General features: G+C 40.8%; 3 protein-coding genes across 13 annotated transcripts in view; 1 reads left to right on the forward strand and 2 right to left on the reverse strand.

The window, feature by feature from the left end:
- The window catches only part of LOC108104276 (pericentrin), a 28,401-nt gene extending 14,597 nt beyond the window's left edge, over positions 1–13,804 (reverse strand). For 4 of the 11 annotated variants that reach the window (XM_017210233.2, XM_017210232.2, XM_017210230.2 and 1 more), the window contains exons 1-5: positions 9,249–9,754; positions 2,206–4,233; positions 1,261–2,142; positions 1,059–1,199; positions 674–889 (exon numbers count right to left, since the gene is read on the reverse strand). In XM_017210233.2, the coding sequence (XP_017065722.1) occupies positions 674–889; positions 1,059–1,199; positions 1,261–2,142; positions 2,206–4,233; positions 9,249–9,275 (3,294 nt within the window). In that variant the 5' untranslated portion in view covers positions 9,276–9,754. Of the gene's footprint in view, positions 1–673; positions 890–1,058; positions 1,200–1,260; positions 2,143–2,205; positions 4,234–7,972; positions 8,426–9,248; positions 9,756–13,770 lie in introns of those variants that run through there. The other 7 variants (XM_017210231.2, XM_017210229.2, XM_017210236.2 and 4 more) reach the window with 5 other exon arrangements.
- On the reverse strand, positions 10,242–13,810 carry LOC108104277 (bromodomain-containing protein DDB_G0280777). Its single transcript, XM_017210239.1, has 2 exons — positions 13,771–13,810; positions 10,242–12,803 (listed from the first exon to the last, which is right to left on the reverse strand). Exon 2 carries the CDS (start codon positions 12,728–12,730, stop codon positions 10,796–10,798), a length of 1,935 nt encoding a protein of 644 aa, XP_017065728.1. The 5' UTR covers positions 12,731–12,803; positions 13,771–13,810; the 3' UTR covers positions 10,242–10,795.
- Positions 13,811–14,621: 811 nt separating this feature from the next.
- On the forward strand, positions 14,622–17,099 carry LOC108104280 (glycine--tRNA ligase). The gene has a single exon (XM_017210242.2). The coding sequence runs from the start codon at positions 14,687–14,689 to the stop codon at positions 16,973–16,975; it is 2,289 nt and encodes a 762-aa protein (XP_017065731.1). The 5' UTR covers positions 14,622–14,686; the 3' UTR covers positions 16,976–17,099.
- The last annotated feature ends 507 nt before the right edge of the window (positions 17,100–17,606 follow it).

Genomic DNA, 17,606 nt, shown 5'->3' on the forward strand with positions numbered 1-17,606 from the left:
GATTGAGGCATCTGTCAACGATTCGAAGGGATCATTGACTGCCGGATATAAATAGAGGCATGCCCAGGTATCAAAGAGCACACTGATTTAATGCTACATAATTTAAACTGAAAGTTGAAAGTTCTTTTGGCACACGTTCCTTGTGGCAGCATGATTTTCATGTTGCTCTTGTTTTTAAACCCTCTTCCTTTCAATTTGCAATTTGGCTGCTTGACAAATTTCGCACGTTTTTTTCATGTGAGCTGCGTGCAGCCGATTTAAAAATAAATTATGCTTAGAGAGAGATTTTAGCAAAGGAAGATAATTTAGAATTAGGAAAATCACTAAAGTGAATCACTCACACTATGTTTATGTTGGTTATTTAATTAATTCTTAAGTTTTTAAGATCTTAATTCCAATATAAATTGACTTTTATGGGACATAAATCTTTATTTTAATCATTTTTCAAAAATTCATAAATAATGATTACCAATTCTGAATGTATTCAAAGTGCAAAAACTGAAAATTTCATTACGCTGGTCGTTTAATTTTGGTCTAAACATGATATTAATAACATGGTTTTAATGATATTATTCTATAAAATATGCTTCGTATAAACTGAATAACAAAAAAACGTGCAATGATTAAAGAATGAAAACCATGCCACATGCCACGATGCGCCTGATCCACTCACCTGAATCTGCTGCTCCAACTCAGTGGCTATATCCTGTCGAGCCAATGCCAATTGCTCCTGTAATCGCCTTTCATATTCCTCGATGATCCTTTGAATCACTTGCGACTCATTATTAAAGTTCAACTCATCCTCATCGATGATAATCAGGGAGGTATTAACGGGTCCATCGACGAAACCCTTTTCCGGGCAGGTAACAGCGGTTGATTCGGTTTCAGGCTGGGTTAGTTTTTGCATTTGGGGGTTGATTGCAGGTAGTTACAAATTGTTTTAGTTCGTTTTATTGGGTTATAAAACAAGAAGAGAGAAACAAGAATGGACATGCAGTTAGCTAAGTTAGTCAAAACAAGCTTAGACGTGAAATGTTGTAGGGAATTTGAAAACTTACCTTATAGTCATCATCACCCTGACGGCGCTCATAGAACTTAAGGCGATCGCTTAGCTTGCGCACCTGATCCTCGTGAGCGCATTTCAGCTCCTTGATATGCGTTTGATAGAATACTTTCAGGTCGGATATGTCCACAGTATTCTATAAAAGAGTATTATACAGATTATAATGATACACAAAATAAATCACAAAAAGAACTCACATCTTTCTCAGCCTGACCAGCAGTTTCCCCCAGGGAATCCAATCCACAAGGAGTCATCTGTCTGTGACTGGGACTCAGAAGCAACTCAGCTCGCTTTCGCTTGCGCGGAGAAGGTTCCTTGGAAGGTATAGCACCAGCTGCTTCTTCTGGCAGCTGATCCATTTCCGAGCACTCCGAAGAGCTATCCCCAGCCTGGTGCTGTGACTTGTGCGAGAACACATCATCCGAGAACTGCTTCTCTAGGTCAGCGCACTTGTGCTCAAAGTACTTGCGCAGTTCCTCCATTTGCTTGGCATGAGCTGCCTGTTGGATCTGTTCGCTACTCTGCTTCTCACTCTCCCACTGATCGCGGGCAATCTTTAGCTCCTGGGCGCCCAGATCCCGACACAAGGCAATCTGTTGGTTCAAATAGTCATCGAACTTGCGCTGAACCATCAAGAAGACACGTTGCTCCGCCGGCAGCAGATAGGTATGGAACTGCTCAATCTGCTTGCTGAATGCCGGTGTCCATTCAGGATTAATTGCTTCTTCGTTAGATGGAAATTGAGGCAACTGTCGTTCCTTGGAGCTGCGAGATCCGCGTTCTTCGTTGTCTGTGAGGAAATGACGATCCAAATCATCATCGCTTTCGCTGATCAAATCCATAGAGATCTCTGAGAGACGCTGACCGGGATTGCATTCCGCTTCTGGCCAGACAACACTAGAACGTTTCACTGCCTCGATTGTCTCCTGAAGTTGACGTCGCAAGTTGTGAACTTCGCCGCCCAGACGATCTGAATCCTCCTGCAGCTTCTCACGGACTGTCATCGATTGTTGCAGGGAATCGGTAAGTTTGGCTATCAGCTCATCCCTTCGGGACATCTCCACATAAATGTCTAAGGTCTGTGGGATAAAATATATTAATTAATAACTAAATAAATATAAATGAATGACTTATATACTTACAGGTCCGCCAAGTTCATCCTGAAGAGTACGATACTCCGTGGAGTTGGTCATCAGCGAACTGGAATCCCTTGCAGAAGCTGGACCCCCGCTGGATTCTCTTCTTGCCGACTCAAGTTGCAGATTTAGCGATGCCAGGCAGTTATCCTTGGTCTCCAGTTGGGTGTGCAGCTCCTGTACCTTGGCCTCCAGTTGCTTGAGCATATTTAAGCTCACCAAACTGGAACTACTGCCTGTAGCTTTACTAACTCCTGGCTGTAGCAGAGTTTTCGATTCATCTAGAGACAGCGATGCTGGATCCTGTTCTTCTTCGATAGTTGTACTCATGGATAGCAGTCTTTCGCTTTCTTCGGTAATATCCTCAAGAACATCCTTAGAAAACTCTGTAATCGGTACTCTCTCCATTTGTTTGAGTTCCAAATTGTTAGAGCTAATGGTTGCTTGCGTTTGTTCCGCTTCTGTTGGCGAAAGTTTGGGGGCATTATCAGTAATCAGTTGCGTATTCATGGCCATCAATCGGAGCTTCATCAGTTGCAGGGAACTCTCCTCTTCATCATCATCATCGTCATTATCATCATCCATTTCCAGAATGGTTAGTTCTAATGGTTTTAGTGCCTCTGGCTGTAAACTTAAAGTGGTCAATGCTTTGACTGCTTTACGTTCTATGATCTGAGGTTCTTGCAGCGGAGGTAGCTTTAGGATTTTCACGGTAGACGTGGGCCTAATAGGCTCCTCTGCCTCATTCTCCGGATCTTCATCATCTAAATCCGTGATTAGATCATGTTTCTGTGAAGTATTTACTGTTTCCTCAGGTTCATAAGTGACTTCGATTGATTCATTTGTGGCCACAATCTCTTCCATTGAATGATCCTGTTCTTCGCTTTTTTGGCTTTCGTCTACATGAGTTTCCTGAGGAGCACTGGCACTAATAACCTCACTAGCTTCGGTATGGTCTTCCCGTTCCAAAACTGGCTCCTCAACCAATTCGGAAACATCATCCGTAGTGCTTTGGTTACTTAAACTCTGATCTACAGACTCCTCATCCTCGTGCAGCGAATGCACCACAGGTTTTCTCTGCTCCAAAGGTAAACTAATGTCAAAGTCATCATCGTTAGAGGAGACACTGGCCTCCACTTTGGAGGCATCTGGAAGATTTGAACCCTCCTCCTCGCTTTCATCTTCATCAGCGACCAGAAAGTGTTGGGCCAACTGGCCACCGGATAACTGGGCATCATCGATACGAAACTCTTCCGCATCCTCATCATCTTCCGGATTGCTGCTTAAACTTTTGGCACTTGATTGCTGCTCCTTTGGCCGGGCAAAGGCAGCTGCCTCCGATAGGGATTCCAGTGGGGAATTCAGCTGCTCCTCCACTTCACTAATCTCGATTGCCTCTTCGATCTCCTCCTCAATACTACTACTAGTTGTGGTTGTTGTCGTTGCGGTTGTTGCCACAACATCGGCACTACTCGTCGTCGTCGTTGCCGCCGTCGTAGTGGTTGTTGATGTATGTTGCTCAGCCATGTCAATGGTCATGGAACTGGTGGGTTGTTCAATACTAAACGACGTCACCGACTGATCTTCCTCCGTGAGACTGAGATTATTCTGTCGCCTCAATAGTTCGGCGGTATCCGTGGAGGTAACCGCATATGGTGTACTACTCGATGTGACCTCTGTCCAACTGCTTCGCGAGATTATGTAAGTGCGTGTGGAGTCATTGTCGGAGTCGGAATCATTAGCAGGTTCCTTATCGGCAACACCACTGGCCACATGTTCCAAATTCTCAGGGGACGACCCTTCCGCACTCAACAAAGTCGGCTTCTCAAATGTAAAATTTAGCGTGGGTAAGAATTCAACTTCCACACAAGTTGCTAAAGCTCCAGCGGCGCGAGATGTTGCTGCTGGTGTTGATGTTGCTGCTGTGGATGTTGCTGCTGTTGCCACTGATGTTGCTGGCAACTCTTCGATAGCCGCTGCTTCGATTGCCTTGTAGCTGACACTGGCACTGGGCGGCCGGAGCAATGATGTGATCTGTAATGTAAATAAAGTAATATTAATGACCATCGATTTTATGTTTCTTCGAAATATATTGCTAACATATTTCTTTGATGAGCAAGAACTTAAGATGTTGGAAAATATTTTGCTTAAGAGGCAACTAAAATTGATGTTTCTTAGAAAGATATTATGAAATTGTGATCTTTAAATAGTCAAATAATGTGTAGTTAATGCTTAAAAATTACTATTTTAGAAACTCTTAAAAATATTCAATTTTAGAGTTGAGAGATGAAAAATGCATTTTTAACTATATTTCCAATACAATTTACTGTGGAAAACTTAAAGATTTTTAAAACAAACATTAATGAAAAATATAATTTATTACCTAAAAAATGTTACCAAATAAGAAAGACACTTATCCGCTGACATTTTGCCACCCTAAAAAAACTGAGAACATTCGGATTTGTTTGAACAACAAATGAAAACAAGAGCAAGTCTTCATTTTTTCTATCTGGCTGGCCCACTTGTTGTTGTGCCACCAGGCCACTTGCCACTTGTGTTTTTGAGGCAACACGCGTCTGCCGACATAAATTTCTTTTCTAGATTTTGATTCGATTTAATGATGTCACCCAGTTGTCACCAACCAAGACGCATTGTGTGGATTCTTTTCGTGGGTCTGCGCAAATCTATGTGGCCCACTAAACTTGAGTAAAAAGTTATTAAAAAACAACTTTATTACGTAAACAAATGTGATTGGAAAACTAGAAAAGATATCTGTTTGCAACATCAAATTTCAAATTGACCTGTATCTCAAGTATGGCTATCTTTTTGGAGAAGGCAAAAAGGGAGCAAGAAGGGAGCTGCCCACATTCATTCCTTGATGGATTGCAGCTGGTGACTCGGTCGTTGGTTTTCCCTTTAAATTATAATTAGAAGCATTTGAGGCATCTTTATGTTTGGTAATAAAGTTCACTTCGCGGAGGAGTTGCATATGTTTAAGTTATTTATTTTTGGACTTGCCCACATTAATTAAGAAAGACGTCTCTGTCCACTCGAGTGATCTATGGCTATGAAGGTGTTCGAAACGTGCGCCACACATGCATCCGTTCCCAAATCGAGTGGGGGAAATATTTTGGTATTTTCCAATTACATTTCCCACAGCTGGAGATCTAATTAGATCGCATGCATTCTTTTTCTACATATATAGACATGTGCCAAGGCAATGCATTTGACGGTTGAATAATAAACTTTTTATGAAATTATTGTGGGGAACGTAGGGTAGAAGTGGGTTAAATGCAATACGGATTATATTTTATGATATTCAGAATAATAATGTTCTTAGGATCGAGCATTAAAATCATTATTCAGCATTCATTAGCTTTACAAAGTTTACAATACATTTTCCTAGTACCACCTGAAAAAGACTTCCACTTCTGCAAAAGACAAAACTTGCCACATTGCACATACGCCATGTGGCTCAGGCCGTATAGCTTGACAAACTTTTTTTTTAGAATATTAGCAAAAAATATTTGTAAAAAAGTTTTGCAATTCTCAGTCACATGGTAATTTGAACGTCCTTGAACTTGTCAGGCCAAAGACAAACCAAAGCAGGAAGTCCCAGCCCAGCGATAAGGATATCGGGATAACAAGTTTGCCACAATAACCATGACAACCAATTTTCTTCAAGTATGCGTGCCACTACTCGTTGCACGACGACGTACAAGCAAAAACGAAAGTTTTTCCCACCTTCTTGCTAAAATTTCAATTTGTTGCTATAGTTTGGTCCTCTTTTTTTTTGGGGGGCCGTTGTTTGGGTGTGACACACATTTTCAGGTGGATCGTCTGAGGTTTTTGCACTTCGCCGACTAATAACAACAATGCCACTCCCCTCGAAAAAGTAGGGGGAAAATAAGGCGAAAGGTATGCAGGACCTAGCCCAACGTCTCTGTTAATGGCGCTGCTGCCTTTCCTTTGATTTTCCACCAGATATTGTCGATAAACCTTCAATAATGGCACGCATATTGGCGAAAATGATTAAATTAATAGCTTTGCCAGGCGAAAAATTGACAGTGAAATATGTCGGATGAAAATAAACTGGGATTAGGGAAAAGGATTTTCTTTTGCGATGTTATTTTAAAAGGTTATATCATTTTACGGGTTAGATTTGGTTTTTATTTCTGAGAGTATTTAAAATCAAGACTCTTTTTTAACTTGAAAATATTAAGCATTCTGTAACTTTAACTTTCTAACTTATACAAATATTGTTTTGTAACCTAAAACTAGACCAATAATGATGAATGAAAATCTATTTATATTTCTAACTGAAAATTTTCTAACTGATTTTTATACCCGTTACTCGTAGAGTAAAAGGGTATACTAGATTCGTTGAAAAGTATGTAACAGATAGAAGGAAGCTTTTGCGACCCTATAAAGTGTATATATTCTTGATCAGGATCAATAGCGAAGTCGATTGAGCCATGTCCGTCTGTCCGTCCGTCCGTCCGTCCGTCCGTCCGTCCGTCCGTCCGTCCGTCCGTCCGTCCGTCCGTCCGTCCGTCCGTCCGTATGAACGCTGAGATCTCAGGAACTATAGCAGATACAAAGTTGAGATTAAGCTTGAAGATTCTTGAGGTCCCGGGACAGCGCAAGTTTATTACAGCATCCTGCCACGCCCACTCAAACGCCCACAAATCGCCAAAAACTAAAATTGCTGAAATCTCAGGAACTATTGCAGTTAGAAAGTTGAAATTCAAAAAGTATAATCTTTAAATGGCAGCGCATCTTATAGTGGTACTACTATCCGGCCACACGCACCCATACCCCCACAAGGCTCAAAAGACGGTTTTCGGATTTTCTAGAAAAGCTGATATCTCGGTAACTATAAGAGATAGAAAGTTCGGATTAAGCATGTAGGCTTCTATTATGCTCCCAATGCGAATTGTTTTTTTTCGATCAAGCCACGCCCACTCTAACGCCCACAAAACCTGAACAACCAAAAATGCAAAAATCTCAAAAACTATTAGAGCTACATAATTTTGTTTAGGATCACGTATTTAGGAGATGCCTTTGCAACTTTCCACGAAGTTGCATCCGGCCACGCCTACTCTGACGCCCACAAACCGCGTCAAACTGTGGCGTCTATAATATTATTATGAATGCCTTCGTTTGACCTTGTGTAACTTATTTCTGTTAATACCTATCGATTTACCAAAGATTTTTCAAATCGGAACATTATTTCGCTATTTATAAAGAAATTAAGTTATAAGGCCTCACATGGGCAGTGACGTCACTATAAGCATACTCAACATACTTCCTCTGACAATAGGTGGCGCCTTGTGAATTTCCACTAGAAAAATAATATTTTAAAATTTTGTAAAACAGTAACGGGTATCTTATGGTCGCGGCACTCGACTATAGCGTTTCCTCTTGTTTGTAATATTTTCTAAAATGAACAATGCTTATACCAACAACTTAATATATAGTCAGTCTTAAAATAATAAAGTTTTAAGAACTTTGATCCCTTCCGGAATTTACTTTTAGAAAATGTATAACTAATATTATTGCCATAAAACGAAACTATTATTCGAAACCAAATGGTCATAAAACATAAGGTAATCGATATCTGTACTAGATCATCTTTCTACATCCCCTTGCACTACAATAACTATCACTAATTATCACACTTTTCCGACTGATATTAACACACTTCGGGTGTCGAGCGATGCAAATGTCACTGGGAGATGTTAAAGATCACGTTGCCCTGCAAATAACTCACATGCAATTTTCCCATTTCGCTGCTCGTCTCGCATTCGATTCAATTCAGCGATGAAGTTATCTCAATTAAATGCAATTTACAGTCACTTTAAAAAGTCCATAACCATATATCGACAATGCCCATTTATGCATTACAATCTTATTTCCATATATAAGCAAAATAGCTCGTAGATTTAAGTTAAACAAATTTATAGGCTTTAGCAATGCACTTTTATCTTTTTTTTTTTTTTTTTTTTGTTAGAGCTATAAATGTGCGGTAAACCGTAAGACGAGCGACGCGACCGCCTGCAGTGCAAGTTCTTTTATAAATAAAACGCCCGAAGAGACATTCAATTGAAATCAGTCACTCAATCCGAGGAAAATCAAAAGAAAAGCGTTGGAAAAAAGAGCAGCGCCCCCGGAGAGCCTCAAACGTTGAGAGCGGCACGACTGCCGCGCAAATTTGCAACGCGGTTCCAAGCGGTTCCGTGCACCGAATGTGTTCGCGCTCCCATTTTTTATTTATAAACAAAATTTATATATGTGGAACATAAACGCTGGCAAACGTTTGATTGTATGTGGGCAGCATTTTGTTGCCAGAATGTTGATGCGGCAAGGCGGCATGTTGATAAGGCAGGCAGGCAATATACAGCTTGATAACGCTAAAGGGTTATCTGCCAAGTACTTTTTTAGAATTTTACAGAAATAGCTGGGATAGAACTTTGAAAATATTCTTTAAACTAGTAAACCAGTTTGATCAGTTATATAACATTAAATTATTGTAAGCCCATATCCCATACCATATAATTAATACCATATAAAACGATTAATTAACCAAAATGTAATGAAAAACTAAAAATTAATCCCTAACGTGAGTGATTATATTCTTGAAGAAATATATTCTTAAGGTTCTAATATTTAAGGGTCATAAAATATTCAACTTTTAGTAAGTAAAAACACTTCCAAACTATAGAATAAACGAATAGATTTAAAACATAAACCCTTCTGTGGTCTTTACTCCTATAGTCTCCACTGTAGTTTGTTTAATATATTCCGAAGGGCCTTGTGGTCGGTCGTCTAATCGAAAGTTCAAAGGCGCATTCAATTTCGATTTCGTTTGTAAACACACTTGAAGAACCACCCATTCTGTTTGTGGATTGTAAGTTTTGAAAAATAAATTTCATTCTTTTTGTGGAATCTATCTATGAGTATTCAAAAAGCGAAAATGATGGATGTGCTGGGCAATCCAAATGGGTTAAAACTTTAATGGTTTTCCCACCAGGCTTGCTTTGGCTTACCCAATCGTATAGAGTGTAGAGATTCATGATGACTGCACTTGAACCAAATAATTTATGGCCTATTCCCTGGCTTCTTTAGCCGCCTTTGTTGACACTTGCGCCTGTCAGTTGGCCATAAATGCTATAGATGCGGGCCAACTGCGATCCATTCTGATGTTGATGTTTGCCGTTGAGTTTTGGATGTTTCTTAAATTTTGTTTTGCTTTACACAAAAAACAGACCCACACACAAATACCGAATAATTTTGTAGGTTATGTTGGATACTTTACGTAAAATTTGAAAACTTTTTGAATTTTTAAGTTCTACACTGAGACAACACAATAAGGGGAAACTAGCTACTAAAAAGCGTGACTTTTAATCCAACATTATACGATCTTTTAGTACTCCCCAAAGGAGAAAAATTAACACTGAATTTCGGTATTAAAAAATAAAGAAACCAAAAAACAATAGTGCAACCGATCTGAAACAGTTGCACGTAGCGAACGCGATGCAACTGAGAACCAAAACCATTGCGAAGAGTCTTTTATTTTTGGGTCTCGTTGGACAGATAAACCCTCTCTTTTTTTCACTCCACTCCCAAATACTGTAACGCTCAGTGAAGCACAACACAAGATTGTTTAAAAATAATCAATCGTAAACAAAATTGGTTGCAGTGCCATCGAAATAGGGAGATTCAGAGGCAGAGAAAATGAGAATTCATTGCGTTCTGTTCTCAAATCACAAGAGAAACAAAGAGAAATCTGAGAAATGGAAAGCAAGGGGAAGTAATTAAGTTTTATCTTCCGTTCTAGAAATAGTTTTCAAACATAGATTTGGGATCAAGAAATTATATTTGATAAGGAATAGTTTAAGGAAGTGTGAAAGTATTTATGGGACACATAAAACTCGATTATCTCAAATATTCCAAATTGGCATTAAAGTGAATATTTATGATGCCTTCAAAAAGTCTTCTGCTGGATTACTTAGCTTTTTTTTGCTATAAAAACAAATGAATTTCCATTTTAATATCAAATATTTATTTACATCTATATTTGTTATTGCTTGTCAATAGTTAGTCTTAAAGAACTCCTGAATATATAAATATATTCATACAAAAATATCATTCGAGTAGTGTATATATATTATTTTATACACTTTTTAACAATTGCTAGTCATATCTTTTTTGTGTAAATATTGTTAATTCTATAAAATGATTTTATATTTTCTAGGCATCCTGTTCGTAAGGCGATTTCTATTCCCCTTGGGGATAATATTGTCCTGGTTTTTATCGTTTTTGTATTTTAGAAAAAATCCAATACAAATTGTAATTGTTAATAGAAGTCAGTTTTTAATTTGGCAGATTATCTGAGCATTTTTTTAGTGATAAATTATTATTCAGTTAGTCCTTGGTCCTTAATAATTTGGGTAACGAACTTAAAATTCGAAAGGCGTCCAACATTTTGTGCTGCTTTTGCTTTGTAGTTACACTTTTTTTTTTGCTACAAAATTAGTTTAGTTAATCACATAGATAGGGAGAAAGTTATATAAATCCCATAGAACCTTATAGGTCAATTGGGATTGCCGCCCTCCTTTTGTTTGAACTTTGTGGAGTATTTGTAGAAATCGGACATCTCGAAGGGTTTGGTCACTTCTTTGTAAGGCTGGAAAGTGGCCTGTTGCACAACGGTCATGTTCTTTGGCGACTCGATGCGTATTTCCGGTGATAAACTAGCCGTGGCCACGGTTAGTGGCGGTGAGACCAGCGCTGTTTGTAATGCATTGCCATGACCAAGTCCGCTTGCAATTCCATTTCCACTTTGATTCAGATTCAGATTCTGGTTCTGGTTCTGGTTTAGACCCTGATTGGCAGGTGGAGGTCGCGGCGGCGGCGTTGGCTGTTGCATTTGACTTGGCTTAGGTGGTAAGTTCCTTAGCGCTGGTATGTCCAAAGGTTCCAGTGGATACGATACCGAAATCCCCAACGTTTGTTCCATTGCATTGAGATACGATGTGGATTGACTCAGCAAAGCTTTCGAGCTAGTATTCACCGCATAACTGGCACTTGGATAATTCTGTGTTGGACGCTGATTGGACATGGAATAGTGACGACCCGCCACTGACATGGATTGCGAAGAGAGCTTGGCGCGAGGTTTACTAGACACCATGGCAGCAGCACCTGGATTACTACTACCATTACTACTACCAGCTGGACTGTGCGGTTGTGAATCTATTTGCCTTATAACAGCTGGGCCATCTAGTGATGACTCCAGCCACTGCTTGGGCTTGGGTTTCTTTTCAATGGTCGTGGAGGAGGACGACAAAGAGATCTCATCGTGTGGTTGATAGCGATTGGGTGGCAAAGGCACTGCCAACATATCGCTGGAATGCGATTTTACTTCTATGATGCCCAATTGAGGTGGCGTTAATGGTGCTATATGTGACTGAGAACGCCAACGATATTGCTGCTGATGTTGGGCAGCTTCCATATCCACGGAAACATAACTAGGTGCCAGGGATATAGCATCGAGTTGTCGTTGATGATGCAAGGGATTACGCTGCTGCTGCTGTTGCTGGTGCTCGTAGCTAAGATTACTTGGCGAGGCAAGCGGGGAAACATATTTCTTGATATTCTGACTTGATTTAATGAAACCACCCTCATTGTAACTTTGATGGGTAGGCGATAAGTAATATTTATCGCACTGAACAATAATTGGTTGCTGCTGGGGAGCCACTTGCGGTGGTTGCCTTAAAGTGGCCACATTGGATGAATTTGCCGAGTACATGGATATAACATCCGGCTGTGATCTCTGGTAGTTCATGTTCATCAGATGAGCTTGCTGCTGATGCTGCTGGCGCATATATTGCATTTGACTGGGCGTGGGTGTTGGTCTCTTTTTCAGGGCACTCTTCACCAGTGGCGGCTGTTGTTGAGCCTGCTGCTGGGCCACGCCTATGACCAGCATATCACCAGCTCCCGCCGATGAAGAAGGCTGGTAATTGTCATATTCTGAACTACGATTTGATAGCGTTTCCGACTGACGGTTATTATTGTTGTTGGTCATGTGGCTTTCTCGACTTTCACGACTCGTTGTACTTTGTTTCCTTCTTAAAATTGATTTATCTTCCCTGGCTAAAGCATGGAGCTGCTGTTCGTGCTTATACTGTTGTGCCAATTGGACAAAAAATTCATTGACTGTCATCTGTTCATAGTTGCCATTGATAATGGCAGTCTCTTGTTTCTGGATTTGCTGCAGCAGCCAGCTCTTTTCGCTTAAACGCTGTTCCAAAGCCTGTTTCCTGGCCTCCAAATTCTCCTTCCTAACCTTTGGGTCATCCTCGTTTTTGTTATTGTTGTTACTACTGCTGCTGTGATTATTGTTTATATTATTTGTGTTGTTATTGTTGTTGTTGTTAAGATTGTTCGTGGAGTTGCTTGTAGTTGCCGCCTGTTCCTCATCTTTAAGACTGGCCATATTTCTGCTCTTTGGCGCTTTCAATTGCATCGCCAGTGGTTACTTGGGTTCGTCGGCTTCGTTGGTGGGTTGTTTGGTGCGGGTTTTTATATTTCGGGGGATCCTAGAAAAGACAAGCAGTCTTTGATCAGTTGCCTTTCAAGCTGATTTTACTTTAAGTGTAATTTATTAACCTTTTATAGAGTATTCAACTAGCTCTGGTATAGTTATTTTTAACTAAGCTATATAATTAATGGAAGGAAAGATTCCAAAAAGTAACACATTACAATGTTTTTAAAGTTTTTATGACAATCGAATGTTTTGCAATCTGGTATTCATTTTTGTTTACCATAGAAATTTACAGATGAATCTTAATTTGAACATAAATTGCGTACTTGTTATCACGATGTCATATATAATAACAGATGCTATCGCAGAGCTGATGAATACCCCAAAACATTTTCAGTTAAGAGTTAGCTTTTCGTATTAGAGACGTGCACTAGTTAATTAGGTTTCTTATGATTTTTGTTGTATGTACAGACTTAGTTTTTGTTTGTTTCCGATCTCCACCCGTTTCATCACGCACCACAACCACTGTAAACCTTGAAGCGAACCTTCTCCCAAAGAAATGGCCAGAACGAACATTAACCCAAACATAGAGAAGCTCGATGAGGTGTTATTTGTTTGTTGTGTTTTTTATGACATTTTTTTTTTTGTACAGTCTTTAGCATGGCCTTCATTGCCGGCGATGACTTAATATCAAACGTGCAAAAGTCGTTGAATTAAGTGCGCCTACAGTGGATGCTCGTTGAGAGGAACCAAACTGGTTTTTCTCCGCATTTTCATCAAATTCCACACTGTGGGGGTTGGTTTCTAATTAAAGAACCTCCACTGTGCATGTTTAATGCTATAAATGGTGCACACGCATACACGTACAAAGAAAACAAACTACGCTTATGACTAACATAAATAATTTGTATTGCATATTTTAAACAAATCGATTGGGTCCCGGACATAAGAAAACAAACAACAACAACAAAAAAACAGGTCAAGAACGGAAAACGGTTAAACAAAAACAACTTTTAACTCACCAAACGAAGTACCTTGTTGTTGCTGCTGCTACTGCTGGTGATGCTTTGGTATGTGTGTGTGTCGTCGTAAAAACAAACAAGAACCGTTATGTGTGGTAGCGTCTGTGAATGAGTTAATTTTTAATTGTTTTCGCTATTAGGATTTCGGCAAATTTCAGCAGAAACGTTAGTTGTAGCCACTCAGGTGAGTGAATTTTGAGGAAGAGAGGAGCACACCTTTCCGTTTTATCGCTCGAAATGCGGTCGCATAGGCGTCGCTGTTGCTGCAACGCCGCGTCCTCTCCACGAAAACAACAAAACTATTTTCCACCTTAACTGCTTGTTTTTCAATTTGTATGTAGCGCCTTTGAGCAATTGGATTGTGCAGCACTTGAGCTCAGCTTAACTAAATCAAAAATTGAGCAAATTATACGAAAAATCTCGCAAGAAAACAGACTGCAATGCTGCGCCTACATAATTAAAACAAAAAACTAAAGTTATCGATAGCGCGAAAGATAATTGGACAAATAACGCCCCCTGATATCGGCATTTACTGCCCTCCGCGGTCTGTTCACAATACTGACTTACTGACAGTTACAGCCGAAGTGATCACTGTGCTGCATCAAATAGTTATATTTGGTAAATTACGAAAACCTAACGTAATTTCCAAATGCAAAGAAATTTGTTTAATGTATTCTTACATATTAAAACCTATATATATGTGGTCACTTCCTAATCTACTTCTCAAGTCACAATATTTTGGTCATCACTAGTAAACAGTGTTGAACACCGCCAGCAAATGCAGTGTTGCACGCCGGCCGACAACTAAGCTAAAAACCGAAATTGCACCCGCAAGTGAAGGTATTTCAGCAGCTAACAGTTGCAGGGTTTATTACATAAATTCGTCTTTTTCGGCTAAAAAAATAAACGCGTCTTTATGTCATTGCAGTTTTTAAAAGCGCTACCCCATCTGCGCCGCGCCACCTACGCCGTGACTCAGATTGCGAGAACAACGTGGAGTGAGCACATTGCCACGAAAGTATTTTTTGGCACCACCACCACAAAGAGTACCCCCGCCGCACCACCAGCACCCACTCAGCCACAACCTTCATCAACACCCACCACTTGGGGCACTAAGAAACAGAATAGAAAGGTAAAACTAAGATCCGCAGCTGCCGAGTTCATCATGTCGAATCCAGAGATTGAAGCCCAACTGGCTCCCTTAAGGGAACGAGTTCAGGAGCAGGGAAATTTAGTTCGCGATCTTAAGGCCAAGGGAGCCCCCGAATTGGATGTGAAGAAGGCAGTGGCTGAGCTGAAGGCCCGCAAGAAGTTGCTGGAGGACAAGGAGCTTGCTCTGACCCCCAGCGTCGTTAGCTTCGATCGCGCTAAAATGGAGGATCTTCTTAAGCGTCGCTTCTTCTACGACCAGAGTTTTGCCATTTATGGCGGTATCACCGGTCAATACGATTTTGGACCTATGGGCTGTGCCCTTAAGTCCAACATCCTGGCTCTGTGGCGTCAGTACTTCGCCCTGGAAGAACAAATGTTAGAAGTGGACTGCTCTATACTTACTCCAGAACCTGTGCTGAAAGCCTCCGGTCATGTGGAGAGGTTCGCTGATCTGATGGTCAAAGATGTCAAGACGGGCGAGTGCTTCCGTTTGGATCATCTAATCAAGCAGGCTCTGGAGAAGCTGTCTAAGGCCAAGGAGGCCACTCCTGCCCTTCAGGCCGAATGCGAGGATATCATCATCAAGCTGGATGGTCTAAACAAACAGGAATTGGCTGATGTGCTGGCTAAGTACAATATCAAATCTCCATTAACCGGTAATGATTTAACGGAACCTATTGAATTTAACCTGATGTTCGCCACTCAAATTGGACCCACTGGCTTGGTCAAGGGTTTCCTGAGGCCAGAAACTGCCCAGGGCATCTTTGTTAACTTCAAGCGACTACTGGAATTTAATCAGGGCAAGCTTCCGTTCGCCGTGGCTCAAATTGGCAACTCATTCCGCAATGAAATCTCACCCAGATCGGGCTTGATTCGTGTGCGAGAGTTTACAATGGCGGAGATTGAACACTTCTGCGATCCCGTGCTCAAGGATCATCCCAAATTTGGAAATATCAAATCGGAGAAGATGACCCTATACTCGGCGTGCAACCAGATGGATGGCAAGTCCGCTTCCCAGGTGGAAATTGGCGAGGCTGTGGCCACTAAACTGGTGGCTAACGAGACTCTCGGTTATTATATGGCCCGCATTCAGCAGTTCCTCCTAGCCATTGGCATAAAACCTGAGTGCTTACGTTTCCGTCAGCACATGTCCAATGAAATGGCTCACTATGCCTGCGATTGTTGGGATGCCGAGATACTTACTTCGTATGGATGGGTGGAGTGCGTGGGCTGCGCCGATCGCAGTGCCTACGATTTGGGACAACATACGGCAGCTACTGGAGTCCGATTGGTGGCCGAGAAGCGGCTGCCGGCTCCCAAAACTGTTGAGGTCAGTGAAATTGTTCCCAACAAGCAGGCTTTGGGCAAGACCTTCAAGAAGGAAGCCAAGAATATTACTGATGCGTTAGCCAAGCTATCGCTGGAAGAGATTACCAAAGTGGAGCAACAACTGGCTGGCGATGGTCAATACAAACTTACCACCGCAGATGGCCAAAGCCACGAGCTCGGCAAGGACACCATAAGCGTGAAGCACTCGTCTAAAACGGTCCATGTGGAGGAGTTTATCCCAAGTGTGGTGGAACCGTCATTTGGTATTGGTCGCATCATGTACTCCCTTCTGGAGCACAGTTTCCAGTGCCGTGACGGCGACGAGCAGAGATGCTACTTCACCTTGCCTCCGCTGGTGGCGCCCATCAAGTGCTCCATCCTCCCTCTGTCCAACAACACAGACTTCCAGCCTTATACTCAGAAACTTTCTTCGGCCCTGACCAAGGCGGAACTTTCGCATAAGGTTGACGACTCCAGCGGCTCCATTGGTAGGCGGTATGCCCGAACGGATGAGATTGCAATTCCCTATGGCATCACCGTGGACTTTGACACTCTGAAGGAACCGCATACGGTGACTCTGCGGGATCGTAATTCCATGAAGCAGGTGCGTGTCGGTCTCGAGGAGGTTGTGGGCGTGGTCAAGGACTTATCAACGGCGAGAACCACCTGGGAGAAGGTCACCGAGCAGTATCCTCTGTTTGAGCAGCAGGAGGCCAGCAAGTAACCGGATGATCAACGAGTTTCTCACGCATGACATGCATTTACAGAGTTACAAAGTTTTCTATTTCTTTTATATCTACGCTTAAAATTGAATAAACATGCAACATTTAATGCTTTGCACGCCGGAATTATTGTTTATAAAATTATTAAAAAGTTTGGGGAATTCTTGAATGGGATTATTGATTAAGCCGAGATCTGGAAAACTATAGGAATTAATGGGCTTTAAAAAGAATGCAAGTTTGTTTTAACAAAATAACAGACAGTTTTGAATTAGATAAATAATTAAATGTTATTGGATTAGCTTATTTTTTCACAATTTTATGTGGTAATAATTTTTTGTTTTTTGATCCTTAAGGTCTTTTTATTTTTAGTTTAGAAAACTAAGTTCGGTAGGGATATCAGTTAGCACTTAAAAGATTTAAAACTAATATTCTCTTTAAAATATTCAACAATTTGAAAACGAATTTCAAGACTTTAAAATATATAAATTTGATCAAAGCTCTGAAAAGTATAATTTTTTATAACTGAATTGTCCAAATGGACATTAATACCACAAACTTAAAATAATCTTTCATCTGCAATAGGATTATATAGAATTAATGGAAAATATTGTAGTAACTAAATAAAGGATTGTC

Source organism: Drosophila eugracilis, unplaced genomic scaffold, assembly GCF_018153835.1.
Source record: "Drosophila eugracilis isolate 14026-0451.02 unplaced genomic scaffold, ASM1815383v1 contig_2154, whole genome shotgun sequence".
Lineage (NCBI taxonomy): Eukaryota > Metazoa > Arthropoda > Insecta > Diptera > Drosophilidae > Drosophila > Drosophila eugracilis.